Source organism: Grammomys surdaster, unplaced genomic scaffold (genome assembly GCF_004785775.1).
Source record: "Grammomys surdaster isolate TR1022 unplaced genomic scaffold, NIH_TR_1.0 174, whole genome shotgun sequence".
In the NCBI taxonomy this organism is placed as follows: domain Eukaryota; kingdom Metazoa; phylum Chordata; class Mammalia; order Rodentia; family Muridae; genus Grammomys; species Grammomys surdaster.
Genome location: NW_021604622.1, coordinates 6,733,502 through 6,752,516, shown reverse-complemented (window position 1 = coordinate 6,752,516; position 19,015 = coordinate 6,733,502). Strand labels below are relative to the sequence as shown.

General features: G+C 43.2%; 1 protein-coding gene across 1 annotated transcript; it reads left to right on the top strand.

Moving 5' to 3' along the window:
- Nucleotides 1-247: 247 nt before the first annotated feature.
- On the top strand, nt 248-18,528 carry Tars (threonyl-tRNA synthetase). The gene is made up of 19 exons (XM_028767591.1): nt 248-417; nt 2,617-2,697; nt 5,459-5,649; nt 6,552-6,675; nt 6,945-7,066; nt 7,511-7,628; nt 7,813-7,877; nt 7,955-8,033; nt 8,639-8,785; nt 9,415-9,513; nt 10,867-11,033; nt 12,551-12,713; nt 12,795-12,932; nt 13,245-13,322; nt 13,450-13,550; nt 13,644-13,748; nt 15,113-15,185; nt 17,001-17,115; nt 18,094-18,528. The coding sequence occupies exons 1-19, from the start codon at nt 364-366 to the stop codon at nt 18,240-18,242; spliced, it is 2,169 nt and encodes a 722-aa protein (XP_028623424.1). The 5' UTR covers nt 248-363; the 3' UTR covers nt 18,243-18,528.
- The last annotated feature ends 487 nt before the right edge of the window (nt 18,529-19,015 follow it).

The following is a 19,015-nucleotide window of genomic DNA, read 5'->3' as shown; positions in this document are numbered from 1 at the left end:
AGCTCAAACGGCTCACCTTCTCTACGGTAGCCGCTAAGGCCCTGCAAGTGACAGTCAGATGGGAAAGAGTGCGCTTGCGCGCCTCACTACACAGTCTGGAACTGAGTAATCGCAGTTCTTGAAGGGTGCCTCACTCTTCCAGCTATTCTATTGGCTGAGACAAGGGAGGACCCGCCTCTCTAGGTGGCCCATTGGCCTCGTGTCCAGGATGGGCGGAGCCTGGCGTCCTGTTGCATCAGCTGGTTAGCTGGTTCCGCCTGGGCCACGTGGCGCACGCGCAGTGAGGAGTTGCAGGTCTTCCCCGCCGGCTTGGGGTCTACTCTGTGGTGTAGCTCTCGGGTTTTGTCTCTCGGCGGTCTTTCCATGTCGGAGGAGAAGGCTAGCAGCCCTTCGGGGAAGATGGACGGCGAGAAGCCGGTGAGCAGGCGCGGTGGGGTACAGAGCGCGGATGTGTCCTGGGAGCCGGCACTGCCCAGCGGGGACAGGAGTGGAAAGTAGCGGGGAGCTGTCGATATTGGGGGCCCTGGGTGGTAAGTTAGAAACTTCCTGGCAGGAGTGGTCTGGAGGCCATCTTCATCTTAGAGATCTGTGAATTGAGACTGAGTGGCTTGCTCAGAGCCAGGCAGTAAGCATTTGGGGCTTGGACTCCCACACTTGTATTTTTTAATCCCTAAAATAAGCGGGAAGAACATTGAATAACTTCTTAAATCCTAAAACTGAGTGGAGCAAAAAGCTCTAGTTAGAAAGGAAAAGCCAGTCCCCGGGATCAGATCCAGTTTGTCCAAGATTGTGTGCTTTATAAGGCTGGATGCCCTGTTGACAGACTGCTTTGAAATGAAAGCCTCTGTTAGGTGCTGGAAATGTCCCAGGTGACTTCACACACATCCCCTTTAAGCTTTAATTTGGGCTGTCACCCACTGGTTAGGAACACCATTTTTACACTGACGTGTTTTCTGCCCTACCCCTCTTTTACAGCCAACTGTGTATTTGTCCCTTGTATATTTATTTGCCCTGACACTTAGGCAGCTCAGGTGGTGACACAAGTAAGATCGATTCCTGACTTTGGGGCCTCCCAAAGAACGTAATATTCAAGACTGGAAAATTGTACCTCTGATTAGCTTAGTTGTGTTCTAGAGGAAGCACAAAACTCGTACAGTCAGACTGTTTTATTGGATTTGGAAGAATGAGGTCAGGTAAACCAAGCAGGGCAGGGCTGTCCAGGTACAGGGGATGAGTTGTGCCCTGGCTATATTGGAAGAGATGACAGGGAAGTACAGAGATTGAGGATATCAGTATTCTCTACATGCAGGGTTTTATGTAGGGAGGTGCTGAATTTGGATTGTATTGTCAAAAGTGACATGGCATTGGGGTTAAAGGAACGTTGGAAAGAGGTGAGGCCACATGACAGGTGACCATTGCTAGGGTCTTTATTAAGAGGAGTTTCCATCCTGATAGGACAAATCACTAAAATGCGTGTGTTTATATTTTAAGCCACAGATTTAAGGTGATGAATGATGGTTATAAATAGATTTTGTTTCTATTTCCTTATGTTTTTAAATGTGCTTTACAGTTTTATAACTTGGTTACCCCTTTTCTTCCTTCCCCACTGTCCTTAATCCTACCCCTAAACCCACTTGTTACTTCTGAGCCCGACTGGGGTCTTCAGATTTATATGAGGCTGGAAGTTACTTAAGATAATCACCCCCTGAACAGGCTTGAAAAACTTCAGATTGGAATTTGTGAGTAAAATTACTTGAAATGTAAAATGTGATTTTATTTTTTATTTATTTATTTATTTATTTATTTATTTATTTTTTGGTTTTTCGAGACAGGGTTTCTCTGTGTAGTCCTGGCTGTCCTGGAACTCACTCTGTAGACCAGGCTAGCCTCGAACTCTCGAACTCAGAAATCCGCCTGCCTCTGCCTCCCAAGTGCTGGGATTAAAGACGTGCACCACCACCGCCCGGCAAAATGTGATTTTATTGACTGTAATCATCAGGTATCTTAAAGTTTTGGAAGCTTCCTCAGTGAGGTACAGATGTAACCCAAAGTTCTCTTGTCATTGAGCTACATCCTTAGCCCCACAGGCCACAAACCGTTTTTCCTTTCACACATAATCTTCACAGCATTGTTGTGAAGAACATAATTACATTCAGTTCAAAGAGGGAAAACTGAGCATCGGAGAGTGGGAGTGATAAGCAGGAGATCACTCAGTCCACATGCTTGCTTTAGTCTCCCTGAAGATAGCTGGTGGCTGGGGAGGTTGGTAGGTAGATAATTCTCCCCCTCCCCCTTGAAATAACTCTTATTGAATACTTTGCATTTTTTTTATTGCTTTATGTACAGGTCCAGGTAAGCTTATTGAAGGGAAAGTCACAGGAACAGTTATACATCTGAGGAAGTGCACACTGATACGTGGCCTGCTCCACTTTCTTAGGGCTTGTTTTTATTGTGAGTTATGTAACTTGACTTTACCAGTGATGGAATATCCAGTCTTTCAAAAAGAGATGGTCCTTTTTGATTTCTCTTTTTTTTTATAGTTGATAACTTTCTTAGCTGCAGTTTTGGAGAAGTCAAGTTAGGCTGAAGCCAGAAAGTTCTCTTTTGCTTCTTCAGGTGGATGCCAGCGAGGAGAAACGGAAAGAAGGAGGCAAGAAGAAGAACAAAGATGGAGGTGGAGATGGAGGTCGAGCAGAGGTAATGCAAGCGTCCTTCGTGGGGGCTTGGGTCTGGAGGGCTGCTGAGGAACAGGGGACTGTCTCAGACGTGCCCTGCATAAGGAGCATGTGTGTACATTACGCCCACATACAGTCATTCTTTGCAGGAATTCTTTCTGCAGTCTGCACACTGCAGATGGAGCTCAGATGTTAGGCCTGCTGCCCCCTGTGTAAGGGTTCTGAGGTCACCGAAGGCAGTAAGGTAGCACTAGTTGGAAAACCCAGGGAAAAGTTAAAAAAAAAAGAGCCTGAGAAGGAGAATGGATTTGCAGGTGCCTGTCCATGCAAAGGGACGTGTGTGTGTGTGTGTGTGTGTGTGTGTGTGTGTGTGTGATGGTAAGATGACTTAGTCAGTGGACTCACAGTGGACTTAGAAACGTGAGAGATGAAAAGTGTAGAGGAAGGGCTGCAGTTGTCGCTGAGCTGCCAAGACTGGGTGCTGACTTTCTGCTTCCTTGAGTGAGGGGTTAAGGGTAGAGACTCCATCTTGGGTTCCTACAAGTACAAGCAGAACCAAATGGAATCCAGTTCCTTGATTCTTCTTTTATTGCTTGGATCTGCTTCTGCAATCTGGTGTTTACTCGTATCCTGGACTCACATGAGACGGAACTGGTCATTTAAAAGCCATCCCAGAATGCACTTTGTTCCTGGTGCTTGAGGAGGTGGTTGTGTGCCTGGTTCTACTGGGTTTGGATTTGAACTGAACTGTGCTGTGCCTTTTTTGCATTTAGTCATTGCGGTTTTTATTGGGGACCTTGGAAAGCTGCCGAGATGTAGGAGCACTAAGCTTTTGTAAAGTAACTCAGTAAATGGAGTTTAAAGAGTGGGCTATAAAGCTGGAGTAGTGATGCACGCCCTTAATCCCAGCGTTTAGGAGCTGGAGGCAGGAGAATGCTGAGTTCTAGGTCAACCCAGGCTGCATCGTGAGACCCTGTCTTAGAAACACAAAACACAATCGCTGTTTTTACATTGCTGCGCTGAGGACTGTTTCAGTTTACAAAGGCTGGCTTTACAAGTGATGAAGGACGGTGTCGCCTGTCACCAGCCAATCCCTGTTCGTTTTACTCTCACATCATTGTGGGAGAAATTATTGATAGTGAATCCTAAGATCTGCAAGTAATATGCATGTTTTTCATTTCCTTGTTATACTTTGGTTGGAATTCTATGTATTGTCCCATCACAGATTGAAACATGGGCTAGAAAAGGTAACAAGCAGTCCAATGACTCTGTGCAGTAGGGAATTTTAAGCGGGGTATGTGACTATTATGTGTTTTAAATTATCTACCAAAATATAGAGTGGACATGATATGTTTAAGACCTTGTTTTCTGTGTTCTTTGATCATTTACAAACTCTTCTTGGTGCCTATCTAAGGACAAAATGCAGGTCTTACCCATCTGTCCTGGCATGGAGCACATTGCTCAGTTAATATTGAGTAAATTTAACTAAGTTAATTTGCTAAGAAAATGCCAAGTATATACAGAAGTAGGCTGTGGTAAGGCATGGAAGTTTGGGTAGGAAGATAATCAGGCACACTGGATAGACTGAGGTTGGGCTCCTCTTTGTACAGTGGTGAGCTGTGGCCGTTGTGAGTGTATTTGTTCTTCGTCAGTAGTCATGGACCGCTGTGGGAATCTGATGGGATTGTAGCCATGTGCCATTAGGCCTGGCAAATAGCTGATAATTTCAATATATGTACACACGTAGAAAGTGGTAGTAGAGCCAAGCCATTTCTTCTTTATTGCTGTCAATGACCATGTTATTACCAGAGCATGGTGCCACAAAACTGTAATGTCAGTCTTGGGAGGCTGAGGCAGGAGGATTATGAGTTCTAGATTGGAACAGGCTACATAATGAGTTTGGGGGAGTGAGTACTGGGGGAGAATGATCTGTGTTGCTGTCATTTGGAGATGCAGTTATCAGATTCACTATTTGCTTAGACAATAGATGAAGTCTTTTTTTTTTTTTATGTTTGTCAAACTATTGGGGAACTTTGGTGTTTTAAATAAAATATTCTGGTTAATTGTATCAAATATATAGACTATAGTGATATGTGCTATTTTATTCAAATAATCTGACTAAGATGATCTTGGCATCTTTGAATTGGGATAAATATTTTCCTTTAGTAGGATCCTCTCAATTTTTGGTTGGTTGTGAGTAGACATGAAAACCAGCAAGCTGCACAGACTGCCCCTGATTCTGATTCAAACCTTGTGGTCCTTTATTGTTTCTCTGTACGGTATTGCTCATAGCTGAAGTCACAAGCTCAGTTAGAAAAGATCTTGAAACTGACCATGCCAGGTGTGCAGCTCTTTTGACAGTGTGCTTGTCGAGCATGCAGGAAACCTTGATCCCCAGGAACACAAACCAGGCATGGAAACAGATACCTTTGATCCTAGCCTCTTAATATCAGGAAGATCTGAGTTCGAGGTCATCCTGGAGACCTTAGGAGGGCATACTGAGAGGGAAAAACTGGAACAAACTAAATTACAAATGATAATTGGTTATCAATTTAAGATGTAAGCAGTTCATCTGTTTGTTATGTATGCTTTTTTATTTTTGAGTAAGCATTACAGTGACTAGTTTTCTTCTACCCTAATTTAGGACTAGATCAATGCCAGTGGTTATTGTGATCTATGAAGCAATCTGAATCAGTCATCATGGATTTTTGTGTTGTGTATTATTATTTCCTCTGAAAGTAAAGCAAGTATTGTTGATTTCCTCTTTGTTTGTTCTTTTGCAGTTGAATCCCTGGCCGGAATACATTAACACACGTCTGGATATGTATAACAAACTCAAAGCAGAGCATGATTCTATCCTGGCTGAAAAGGCAGCAAAAGACAGCAAGCCGATTAAAGTCACCCTGCCTGATGGCAAGCAAGTGGATGCAGAGTCCTGGAAAACCACGCCATATCAGATTGCATGTGGAATTAGGTGAGCCTACACCTCTGATCTTCTGTGCTTCCTGCGGTAATTAAACGGTCATTGTCCTGCCAGGCACATTCAGATAGTATTCTTATGTTTCTGCTAAAGGTGTTTAACTTACCTTAGTGGAGCTCTTTGAAAATCAAGGTGATAGGGAACTTTGTGGTCAAGACTCAGTGTTAATTTGTGAAGGCGCTTGCTTGCACACCTTGTGTTCTCTTAGGAGGTAACTTGATAATCCCTCTGTTGGGATCATAAAGCTGCAGAGACAGGGCGGTGTTCACCAGCTCTTACGTACATGTCTCAGATTTGAGCTTATTTTTGAAGGTGGGTAATCTCACAGGGAAAGTTAAAAAAAAAACCGACATGTATGAAAAAAATATGCTCTGTGTTTATAAACGCAATGATGAACTGTGCATATTCTTAAAGCTTATTGGATTGGAAGAAATAGGAACAACTGAGAACTGGATTCCTACTTTGTGACAGAGGGAAAGCTTTCTTATTCTTGTTCAGAGTCTAAACAGGTGACTTCATCTGAACAGGGTAAAATTGTCACGCATCGAAAACTAGTTGTCAGCAAACTGTGATGACAGCCAGGGGCCTTCTGTTTAAGTGACTGAAGCAAACAGAACAACTATGAAGTGCACACAACGTAGAGCTGTACCCTCACAGAACGGGGTTGTAGCCCAAAGATTTACTGCAGATATGTAGAAATGCTAACTGCTGGCTAACCTTAGATTTGTAGAGCCCTGACTTGGGGGTTCTGTGCTGCATTTTACATACATCACCCGGACATACTAGAGAAGCAAGTACTACGTGTGGATGCTTCCACTCCTAACAGGAGTGTTTTTTCATTATTGGCCTTTATCGAATCTTGCCAAATGACCACCTTACTCTTCTTATATTTTAAGTCAAGGCCTGGCTGACAACACCATTGTTGCCAAGGTGAACAAAGCCGTTTGGGACCTGGACCGCCCGCTGGAAACAGATTGTACTTTGGAGCTTCTCAAGTTTGAGGATGAGGAAGCACAGGCAGTAAGTTGGACTTGCAGTAAGGACTGGACCGTGAGCTGCATGAGGGGAGACGGGTCATTTTGTGTCATGGTATTATGTATGTGGATCCTGGTTTTCAGGGTAGCCTGGAGGCCACAGTTGGTTACGAACATCTGTCACTGTGACTCGGGAGCCTTGGTTGTAAATTTTGAAAACATTGCTTTGGGTGTGCGCTCAGTGTCTCTTTCAAACATTGATTCATCAGGTGTCTATGGAGTCTGAAGCTATGTTGTTTTTCTTTCTGTTTTCAGGTATATTGGCATTCCAGTGCACATATAATGGGTGAGGCCATGGAGAGAGTCTATGGCGGGTGTTTATGTTACGGCCCACCAATAGAAAATGGCTTCTATTATGATATGTACCTTGAAGAAGGGTAAGTTAAGAAACTGGGAAAGGGAAAATCTGAGTGGCCCCGGGTCTGGTCATGTGTGTTACTTTTAAAGCACTGTCATTGAAGGAGAAGGATCTGTAGCTCACAGCATAAAGCTGCTAGTGACGGCTACTGACAAAACTGAAATACTGAGAGTTACCTGTCGTGAAGTCTCAGGTGGGTGGAAGTGTGTGCAGAGGCATGCTGGGAAATGAAACAGGTTTTCCTTTCCCTGTGTTATGATGGAGCTTGGGCAGGTGTCGCTTGTTGAGAGAGTTCATAACGGCTGAGGTAGAAGCCAGTGAAAATACAAATATAATTGATGAACAATTAACGTTAAATTCTAATATATGATACAAAGCTCTATTTCAAAGTAGTAGGAAAGTCAATCCCTGCATGGACTCAGATGGAATATGCCAAGTTATGCCTTTTTTTTTTCTCCTTCAGGGGTGTGTCCAGCAATGATTTCTCTTCCCTGGAAACTTTGTGCAAGAAAATCATTAAAGAGAAACAAACTTTCGAAAGATTGGAAGTTAAAAAGGAAACATTACTAGAAATGTTTAAGGTAAACTCAGACATAACCACTTTGATTTTATTAGCCCATCCTTCAAGTAGTGTATCAGAGTTTCCTGTAAAAAAACTGAAATATCTTCAAAACATGAAATATTGGTGTGTTCTAGAAAGTGTTTTGACTCACACTATAGCTGCATATTTAGAGACAAACATGAGGTCTTCTTTCTCATTTCCAGTACAACAAGTTCAAGTGCCGGATATTGAATGAGAAAGTAACTACTCCGACCACGACTGTTTATAGGTAAGACTACGAGATGCTGTGGAACACGGTTGCTGTGGTACCCTGCCTTCGCTAAAACTCCTTTATTTCATCTTTAGATGTGGCCCTTTGATAGATCTCTGCCGGGGTCCCCACGTCCGACACACTGGCAAGATTAAGACTTTAAAAATACACAAGGTAAAGCATGCTGGGAACCAGCAGAGCGCTGACTCCTCAGTTCCCGTCCTACAGTTCTGTTTTCCTGTCAGCGTACAGAGGGTCACGGCTCTTGGTTTTAGAGCTGCATACTGACTAGGGTACTGTATGTGTCCTCTGTATCGCAGTACTCATTACCAGAGCCAGCAAGTGGGGACAGGGGTTTGGAGATGTCACAAAATCAGCAGTCACTAGCCATGGTAGTTTCAGAAACCTTGAGCCTCAGTGTTGGAGTTTGTCCAGGTTTTTCATAAGCTAATCCTGTCGGTTTATGCTAGCTTAGACATGCTGTACTTTGAGAGTGTCCTCTGAGTCCTGACAACAGTTGGGTCAGTTCCACATGCTTTTCATTGTATTCGTGGGTTCCTTTCCATCTTGTGAGAGGAGCCTGTGTGGTTGGAATAGTATTGATGGGATTGTGATCTGCAGGAAGAACCTTCTGGAGAAAAGCCAGCAGAGAACACCATGCTGCAGATGAGTCTGCCTGCTCGTGGTAGACCTCAAAACAGTGAGACACATTTACTAGGACTGTGTGTTTAGATGTTTACAAATTGAAGTGCTGTGTCATTGTCGGTCCTTGCTTTTAGAATTCTTCCACGTACTGGGAAGGCAAAGCGGACATGGAAACGCTCCAGAGAATTTACGGCATCTCGTTTCCTGACCCCAAGCTCCTGAAGGAGTGGGAGAAGTTCCAAGAGGAAGCCAAAAACCGAGACCATAGGAAAATTGGGAGGGTATGTGAGCAGAGTCACGGGTCTTGTGTGAGTTGAGCCTACAGCACTAGGGTTCATTTTCAAGAGGACTGTACTCTCTAGGAGCTGACTATGTCCACGCTATGCTTCTGAAACATTCAGAGTCCATCTCAGTTACTGTTACTGAGAACAGTGCTAGTGACCCACGGCTTCCTGTAAGCAGCATTTCAGAGCTGAAAGAAGTAGACTTTAGGACCCATCTCACAGGGTCCTTGTGACACTGCAGAGTCTGAATCTGAGGGGTCAGCCTACTTCAGGACTTCTAGTGGTCACCAGTGAATTCTGCCCCAGCCTGTCCTTTATCTCTCTGCCTGTGACTGTCCTCTTTAGTTGGAGTTACATTTGATTCTTTACAACTTTTTTGTCCATAAAATGTAGTTTACTACTGGAGGTCTGAGATCTGTCCTGCTGCTTTGACTACTAGCAATAAAGGAGAGCAGTGTGGCAGCCGATGGTGATTGGTGGGATCCCCGAGGGTTCAGCCACTCCCTGCCTTGCAGGTTTTCTTTAATCCTGGTACATGTGAAGTTTGGAAGACAGTGGCAGAACTCTGAACTGAGGATCTTCAGTCATTTATACATTTATAAACAATCCTTTGCTGTTTTATCCAGGACCAGGAACTATATTTCTTCCATGAACTCAGCCCTGGAAGTTGCTTTTTCCTGCCGAAAGGAGCCTACATTTATAATACACTAATGGAATTTATCAGGGTAAGCCTTATTTGTTAACTGTCTTCTGAAGAGTTAGGATTTAAGATAAGTTTATTAGCCAGGGTTGGGTAAAAGAAAGGTAAATCAGCATTTGATAGGAAAAGAAATATAAAGGTATTATTTTAAGTTGAAGTTTGGGACTGCAGAGATGTGCAGTGGTTACTCTATGGTTGTGAGTGACTGCTGCTTTTCCAAAGGACCCGAGTTCAGTTCCCCAGCACCCACATCATCTGCCTCACATCCACCTATAACTGCAGCTTCAAAGCATCTGACAAGTTTGCTGCCCTCTGCAGGCAGCTGCATACACATAGCATTCCCTCAGTAAACACACGTACATAAAAATAAGCTTTCAGAAAGTTGGGACTGGAGAGATGGTTCAGTGATCAATTATTTCTCTTCCAGAACGCCTGCCTTTTGGTCCCAGCACCCAGTCACCCAGCTCACACATACAGAACTCCAGCTCCAGAGGGTCTGATGGCCTCTCCTGGTCCTCACAGGCACCCACACTCAGGTGGCACCATTCACGGTCACACCACAGGCACACGAATAAATTGTTTGAAATGTTAAAGGTCTCTCTGATAAATTATTTAGAGTCACTCCAGTGTGTGGTTTTCTTCATGTTCATGGAGACACACAGAGAGAAGCATGAATGTAGGGGATCCGTAACCTATCACCTGGGAATGTTTATTGTCTCTTGAACTCTGTCTTTTCTTTTTAAATTATGAACTATTTCCAGCATATATTCAAGGAAAACAGAATAATCTGTGTTAGGTTTACTTGCTACCAGGTTTAATATATTTGCATTGGGCTATATGTGTCCACAGTTTTTATAAAAAGAAAAAGAAACACATACTGTTCTTTTTTGTTTGTTTTTGTTTGTTTGTTTTGAGAAAGATCCTTGGAACTGTTGTGAAATTGGTATGGCTCCCTACCTGTGTCCCTTAAATCTCTATCTCTATCTATCTTTAACTTGGTTCATACTTGTGTGTGCTTCAGTTCACATGAATGGTCTTACGTGTGTCTGTTAGATAACAGACGCTCCGGCTTCTGTCCAAATGCTGCATACCGTATCCTTCCTTGCCTACTGTGGAGTGCTTGTTCCCAGCACAGTAGCCTGTGTACTAATTAATGTACAGCTATCCACAGCCTGTGGTCCTGTACTGGGAGCCATGCCGTGGGAGCATTACTTCCATGAGCTTTGGTGCACCACCTACAGAGGGCACTTCTGAGTCGTCATATGTGTGCCTGTGACTCCACTAAGCCGGGTAAAGCTGCTCTGTAAGTCTACATAAGCCTTATCCCCTCCTCAGAGGTGAGCACTGATCTCCTTGTCTGTGTGTTCTGCTCTAACAGAGTGAATACAGGAAAAGAGGGTTCCAGGAGGTCGTCACTCCCAACATGTTCAACAGCCGGCTCTGGATGACCTCTGGCCACTGGCAGCACTACAGTGAGAACATGTTCTCCTTCGAGGTGGAGAAGGAGCAGTTTGCCCTGAAGCCCATGAACTGCCCAGGACACTGGTATTAGGCAGCTTTCTGTCTTTCTTTCCTTTTACTAAACTTACCCGTGCGTGTCTATGTTGAGTATATGCCACATGTCTGGATTGCTGCAGAGTTCAGATCAGGATGCTGAAGCTACAGTTATATTTGGTCGTGAGTCCCCCATATGGATTCTAGGAACTGAACCCGGGTCCTCTGGAAGAGTAGCAAGGCTCTTAACCTTTGAACTGTCTCTCCAGCCCTGCAGCACTACCTTGATAGGAAAGATGTTCTTGTGCTATAAATCATTCTGGATTGCTTTAGCCCTTTGAAAGAGGGATATGTGTGTGTGTGTGTGTGTGTGTACTGTACACACATATATGATATCAGTGTAGAAAGGAGACTAAGAGAAAGAAGAGGTCTGAGGAGCCTGCAGAGGACAGAAGGGTAGTAGAATACCTACCCTGTGAAGCAGAAGGGAAAACTGGTGCTCACAGGAAGGCAGGTGAGGTAGGGTTTGTGAAGGAGAGCAAAGCACAGTGCTCTCTACGTTTGAACGTGTCATAGAAACCCAGTTCATATGCTAACAGCAATAGCAGAAAACTTAGTGATTAAAATAAGACTTACATGCAAGATTGGTGTCATAACAGCTTTCGTACTGATTAGATGCCACCCTTTATAGACATTCAGGACTGGTCCTGTGGTTAGAGCAGCAAATAGGCAGAGTGTATTGAAGTAGAACATGGAAAATTCCATAGACCAATATTCCTACCTTTTTTTCCTTCTTGGAAAGAAATATATTTCAGCAGAAATATATGGTAAGAAACATTTCAGCAGAAATATATTTCACTGTTGATGAGTTACTGTCCTTGGAAATCCTTCCGTGTGGCCTCTGCCTTGGATTAAGAAAGGTGGATGAGAAGTGACTTCAGGGCGGTCCGAGGTGTAGATGAGGATGTTCACGTGTGCAGCTCCGTGGGCAGGTGATTCAGGCCGAGGTGCTAGGAGAAGTGCCTTTAAGGAACCAGCTTGTGCACATCAGGGAAACAGAGCCTTTCACTTAGGTTTCTCAGCATGAAGTTTCTGAAGCACCCTGGGCCCGACTAGAGCAAGCCTGATATTAGTTTCCAGTGTTAGAAGTAGTGTATGTATAGCTAAAACTATTTCTTCATTATGAGCCTTTAGTAGTTGAGTATGGTCTTCATATTAACGGATGCTGAGTACAAGGGTCTGCCTTAGGCCTTGGAGTGTGTTACTTTACCCTCCTTAGCCACAGTTGCACACACAGCATTGTAACTCATACACATGCTTCTATTGCTCTGTGAAGCCTGGGCCTTGAAAGATGTTGCTTCTGGATAGTTAAGATCAGTGGCTTTCTGACAGACTTTCAAGTTATTGCATGTAATGTTTGAGGAATTTTGTTCTTGTGAAGTTTTAAAATTGCTAATTTTATTGTCCCCTGTGATTCACTGAAGGCCTCTCAGGTGCTAGGCAAGCACTCTGCAATGGCTGCATCCTTCAGCCTGTGCACTTAGGCTCTGTCTTGCTTTCTCCTTCAGCCTGATGTTCGATCACCGGCCAAGGTCCTGGCGAGAGCTGCCCCTGCGGTTAGCTGATTTTGGTGTGCTTCATAGAAATGAGCTCTCAGGAGCTCTCACTGGCCTCACGCGGGTCCGAAGATTCCAGCAGGATGATGCGCACATCTTCTGTGCCATGGATCAGGTAGAAGCCCGTGTGGAGCAAAATACTCTGACAGAAGGGTTTGAGAGTGAAGGAAGATAACATTTTTCTTTCTTTCTTAAGATTGAAGATGAAATCAAAGGTTGTTTGGATTTTCTTCGCACAGTATATAGTGTCTTTGGATTTTCATTTAAATTGAATCTTTCTACTCGCCCAGAAAAATTCCTTGGAGATATTGAAATATGGAACCAAGCTGAGAAAGTGAGTGACATTTTTGGTGTGTTTAAGAAATTAGACAGCACCAGGAAGCCTTCTTAGGCAGACATGAACAAAGGAAAATGGCAGTGTTTCTGGTGTCGAGTGGGCTAATGTTTTCTGTAAGGTCTTCCTGTCCTTCAGAAGGGGCCAGATGTTTTCAGACTTTGTCAGCTACTAAGTGTAGCTTTCAAGCATGCTTTGGTTTGATTAGGAGGATAGTGTAAAACACCCAGGAGATTTTATATCTAAACCAGGTGGGAAGAGGGAACATTGCAGATGAATAAATGTTTAAATTCATTTCTGCTTTATCTGTAGCAACTTGAAAATGGTTTGAATGAATTTGGTGAGAAGTGGGAACTAAATCCTGGTGATGGAGCCTTCTATGGTCCAAAGGTTAGTACCTCGGAATACTCAAATAATGCAAGTTTTAGTTGTGCGTAAGAAACGTTACTTTAAGTTGAGAAGAAAAAAAGAAAGAAACTTAAGAACATCTGATCATAACCCAGTGCTTGCTTTGCAGATTGATATACAGATAAAAGATGCTATCGGCCGCTACCACCAGTGTGCAACTATCCAGCTGGATTTTCAGTTGCCCATTAGGTTCAACCTTACTTACGTCAGGTGAGCTTCTGGTAGCTGCTCTGAACATTCTTTATACATACACACATACATATACATATGTATATGATAAGATAAATTCCTTTTCTTCCATAGCCATGATGGTGATGATAAGAAAAGGCCAGTGATTGTTCACCGAGCCATCCTGGGGTCAGTGGAAAGAATGATCGCCATCCTCACGGAAAACTATGGGGGCAAATGGTAAGGTGCTTCTGCTTGCTTTGCCGTCCAGTTACATCATCCACAAGAAATGTCTCCTTCTAAAATACACTGAGGAAACTGGAAGGGAGATGATTTTAATCAGTCACTTCTAATCAATGACATGTGTTCACTAAAAGGAATCAGAATCCAACCCAGTGTTTTAGTACTAAGATGACGTGTTTGGGGCTGGAGCATTGGTAGTTCTGAGTGGGACCCCATGTTTACTTCAGCACACACACACTGCAACACTTGTTATTAGTAATTGATTTTTATTTCAAAACTTGGTTTGTTTGAATATTACATGAGGAGCTGGAGAGATGGCTTAGCAGTTAAGAGCACTGGCTGTTCGTGGAAAGGATTTGGGTTCAATTCCTAGCACCACACAATGGTTACAACAATGGGATCCAGTGCCAAGTTTTGACCTGCACAGGCACCAGACACACATGTAAGGTATATATACAAAACATTCACACATACCTAAAAAATTTTTTTTTAATTAAAAAATTGAATTTATAAAACCTTGCAATAAGCAATTACTGTTCAATAAGATCCATACATAATTTGCTTTTTATTGCTTTTCCTGGCTTTTTAGATTTTTTGCTTGAACGAATGAATAGGTTTTGAACTATCTTGTTTAGTTTTACTGATAAGAATAAACAAGTATTTTGCCATATTTAAGAAGCTAAGCAGTTTTTTAATTGAAAAAGAAGTAAGCAAAACAGGCCAAGCCAGTTGGCAGTTCTCTGTGATTTCATCTAAATGTGCAATGAAGTTAAAATGAGCCCAGGATTGTCACCATCCATGGTACAGCCTTCTGTATGAACAGTGTGTGATTCAAACCTTTGCAAAGTTACTTGTTACCGTCGTCATTCAATAACTACGTTCTCTTAGCTCCTATGTTACGTTTTTCATACTTGTCGCAAAGTTCACAAGAATCAGCAGAACCCTGGTGCACATTCTCCACGTGCTCACTTTTGAACCCAAACTCAGGGTAAATTAGGAAAAGCCCACATTTAATATAGAATCTATTGCTGTCACCAGCTTTACTTAATGCCCGAGAGAAGAACCCAGCTGCTGTGTCTTTCAGCTGCTGTGTGATACAGGAGTTCTGCGGTGCGGCCCCTTCCTCTACCAGTTGCTTTACTGAGTGTTGAGCAGCACAGATCTTATTACAGGTCTCACACACTCAGGGCTAGTTTTCATCTTCCAGGCCGTCTTTCCTTTAACAGTTTTTCCTTTAAAAGCCATGTTAGGAGAGCTGAAAGTAACCTTCGTTCTTCAGGGACAGACAATGCAGGCTGAGCCCAGGCTCTCCTCCTTAACTGTGCCCAGGTCCGCACTCACCGGTATTATTCCTCCCGTAGGCCTTTCTGGCTCTCTCCTCGCCAGGTGATGGTGGTCCCCGTGGGGCCGACGTGTGATGAATATGCCCAAAAGGTAATCCTTAAGTCACATTGTTCTTACCGTTTGTATCTGTTCTTAAGCTTTTTGCAGTGGAAATCTTATCATATAGTCAACAATGGCCTTGGACTGAGCTTCTTGTCCTAGTCCCTGAATAGTTGGTATTGCCAGTGTGTGCCACACACCCATTCTAGAAGCTATGCTTATAAGATGTTGACTTGACAAGCCATGTATCCTTGTCAGATCAAGGGCTCACTACTTCAAAGACTGTAACTTCTATCTATGAGCTTTGTCTTTATGGTTCTGTGACCCATGTATTCGCTTAGTGTTGCAGATATACTTGTATATTTAAATGTTTGGTGTTATAAAGAAATGAATTAGAAAATAAATCCCACTGAGGTGCCTGATATTTGCTAATTTATTCATTTGTTAATGTAAATTTTTTCAGTGGCTTGAATTTTTTTTTTCATCTTACTGTCATGGCTGGCCAGTATCTTGCCCTTCTAGCAAGTGTTTAAACGTCAGTGTGAACTTTGTACCTTAAAGACCAGAAGAATCACTTCTGCTTTAGTGATTGCTTCATAACAAAGAATCACACATGTTTAACAGTTGGTCAGTGAAGAAGGCTGGACATGGTGGTAAGCCTGTATTCCAGTAGCTGGGTGGGTGAAGTAGGAGTGCATATGTTTGAAGCCAGCCTGGACTACATAGTGAAGCTGTCTCTAAAAGGGAAAGGGTGGGCAGACAGTGGCAAGATGGCTCAGTGAGTCAAAGCACTTGCTGAGCAAGTCTAACAATATGAACTCAATCCCTGCAACGCACATAAAAAAGGCCAGGCACACACATGTAATCCCAACAGTCCTACGGTGAGATGGAAGGTAGAGACGGAATTGCCTGCACACTCACAGGCCTCAGTAGTCTAGAAGGCACAGACTGCAGAAACAAGAGAGACCTGTAGTTGCTGGCAAGGAGGCCCAGCAGATAAGGACACCTGCCACTTAGGCTGGTGACCTGAGCTCAGTCTCTGGAACCCCTAACGTACAAAGAGAGGACATTCCCACAAGTTGTCCTACCAGAAACAAGGAGACAGCCAAGTCCTGAAAGTTGTCCTCTGGTTCCCATCCATGTACATGACTAAATACAGTAACAATAGTAAACGCTCTAAATAAAACAGAGTTCATCATTGAGAGTATTGTCAACATCCAAAGAGGTTGTGACTCTAGATGATCAGAATTATACTCTAATCTCTCCCTCCCTCCCTCCCTCCCTCCCTCCCTCTCTCCCTCTCTCTCTCTCTCTCTCTCTCTCTCTCTCTCTCTCTCTCTTTAAAAAAACAAGGTCTCTCTATTGTGTAGGTCTGTGTGTCCTAGAACTTACTGTGTAGGGCAGACTGGCCTTGAGTAAAGGCCTGTACCACATCACATACCTGGCCGTCACTCTGATCTCAACTGTGCAGCTGATATACCCCTAGTTCCTTGCAGCCATGTTACCTGATGTCATTGTTAGGGGCTTCTTTATCTTTGTTTTATTTCTTTAAAAAGATGATTTGATTTTCTGAGTTCTGACTTTTGAGAATTTTCTAAAATATTTATTCCACAAGAGAAAATGTCCCCTTTTGTTGAAGTGCTGGGAATTAAATGTGTGCATGTTGGAGCTGTGTTCCATCCCTAGCTCCACAGATGTGGCCATTGGCTTCCAGAATGTAAATCCAAGTCCTAATTACATGCTGTCAGCTTCAGTATTTATATTAGCATTCATTTTTAATGTTTGCATAATTAAATTTATGAATATGTTAAATTCTGTAACAAAGTAAACTGTATTTCTCTTTTAACTCCGATGAACTGTCACTAGGTACGGCAGCAATTCCATGATGCTAAATTCATGGCGGACATTGACCTGGATCCAGGCTGTACCTTGAATAAGAAGATCAGAAATGCACAGTTAGCACAGTATAACTTCATCCTTGGTAAGAATCAAAGGTTCCTGACCTTATAGGAAAAGCTGCTGAAATCTTGAGATTTAAGAGTAATGAATCTTAGTCATGAGTCTAAGTTCCTGTCGTAGTGACTGTTCTTGGTCACTGCTGTGAGGAGACACCATGACCAGGGCAACTTAGAAAAGAAAGTATTTAACTGGAGGCTTGGTTACAATTCCAGGGGCTTAGTCCATGGCCATCAGGGAAGGGAAGAGCAGGCAGGCAGGCACGCAGGCAGACAAGCAAGCAGGCAGACAAGCAGGCAGGCATGCAGGCAGACAGGCAGGCAGGCAGACAGGCAGGTAGACAGGCAGGCAGGCACTGAACCAATAGCTGAAACCTTACATCTGATCCACAAGTCAGGGGTATGGAGGGAGACTGAGCTGATGTTGGCTTTTGAAACCTCAACGCCAACTCCAAGAGACACACCTCCTCCAACAAGGCCACACTTTCTAATCCTTCCCGAACAGTTTCACTACCTGGGGACCATGCAATCAAATATTGGGGCCATTCTCATTTAAACCACACAGTTCTCCTTGTGTTTTTTCTTACTTTTTTGCAGTCCTGGGAATTGGCCCCAGTGATTGCACTTGCTGGGTTCCTGTAAGATTGATATTAAATATTCAGTGTGCTTAGGTGACATGGTAGGACAGTCTGGGGGATGAGAAATGTGCCAAAGGGCAGTCTGATGTCTCCCTACACAGAATTCCTTTTATATGATTGATGATTGTTTTATTAGGTTCACTGCCTTAAGTGACTCAAGACAAAAGTTTTAAGTACTTAAAGTAGGTCTTTTTCAAACAAAACAACTAGAACATTTTATAAGCATGAATATATGTGGTCACTTGTCCGTCTCAGTGTGTCTTAAGTCACAGGGAAGATTGGGTCCATTGGGATCATTTTTCCTGTTCAGGACAAATCCTTCCAGGTCTATCAAAGTCTCACAGTGCTCTGCTTCTTGTGTTTCAGTTGTTGGTGAAAAAGAGAAGGCCAGCGGCACAGTGAACATCCGCACGAGAGACAACAAGGTCCACGGAGAGCGGACGGTGGAGGAGACCGTGCAGCGGCTGCAGCAGCTCAAGCAGTCCCGGAGCAAGCAGGCCGAAGAGGAGTTCTAACAGGCACATGGCCGGAGCTGGCGCAGTGGGAAGGAAGACCTTGCACACTGGGAAGTGTGGCTTCAGGTTGAGCGTGGAGTAGTTCTGCAGTCTGCATGAATCTGGACAAGTCTTAGAGAATGTTGTTTGATGGGGGTTAAGAAGAGAACCATTAAAAGTATTTTGTTCATTAATTGTCTCTCTCCAAAATACAAAATCATGGGGGATGTTTTATGTACCCGGGTTATTTTATATGAATTCAGACAATTAGAAAATAAAAATTTTTTAAATGTGCCTAAATTAAAAACAGAGTTGAATTATGATGTTAAAAATTTAACTTTAGTACCATAGGTATCAAGACCTATCCTCTATCCTCACGTTTCTGTAGAAGTCCCTCAGTCTCCATCTGAGGTACAGTGTGTTCTGATCCTAACTGAAGTGGGAGCTGGGTGCTAGCTTGTTAGTTGCATTTTTATTTCTTTTGGGGAAGACAGCTTTAAAATAACTTAATGATGCTCAAACTTTTAAGGCTGTATCTTCAATAAAATAGCTCTGTATGGAAGACTATTCCATATTAAATAATCTGTATTAGGAATAATTTTCAAATTTCTCTACCAGCAAGTCATTTTATGGAGAATAACATGAGAAAGGGAATTCTTGTGTGATTTTAGAGCCACTTTCAGAAGTCAGTGAAGATGCTCAGGTCTATAGCAACCCCAACAAGTTGGTTGGTAATTTTACATAGATTGATCCTCTAATGAAGGAGGAAATACCTTGACTCTTGGTTTTGTTCT

Coding starts and splice junctions, on each gene's coding strand:
- Tars (XM_028767591.1), top strand. CDS start 364: ATGTCGGAGGAGAAGGCTAGCAGCCCTTCGGGGAAGATGGACGGCGAG. Junction 8,786..9,414: donor ACCATAGGAAAATTGGGAGG/GTATGTGAGCAG, acceptor TGTTTTATCCAG/GACCAGGAACTATATTTCTT. Junction 12,933..13,244: donor TATGGAACCAAGCTGAGAAA/GTGAGTGACATT, acceptor CTTTATCTGTAG/CAACTTGAAAATGGTTTGAA.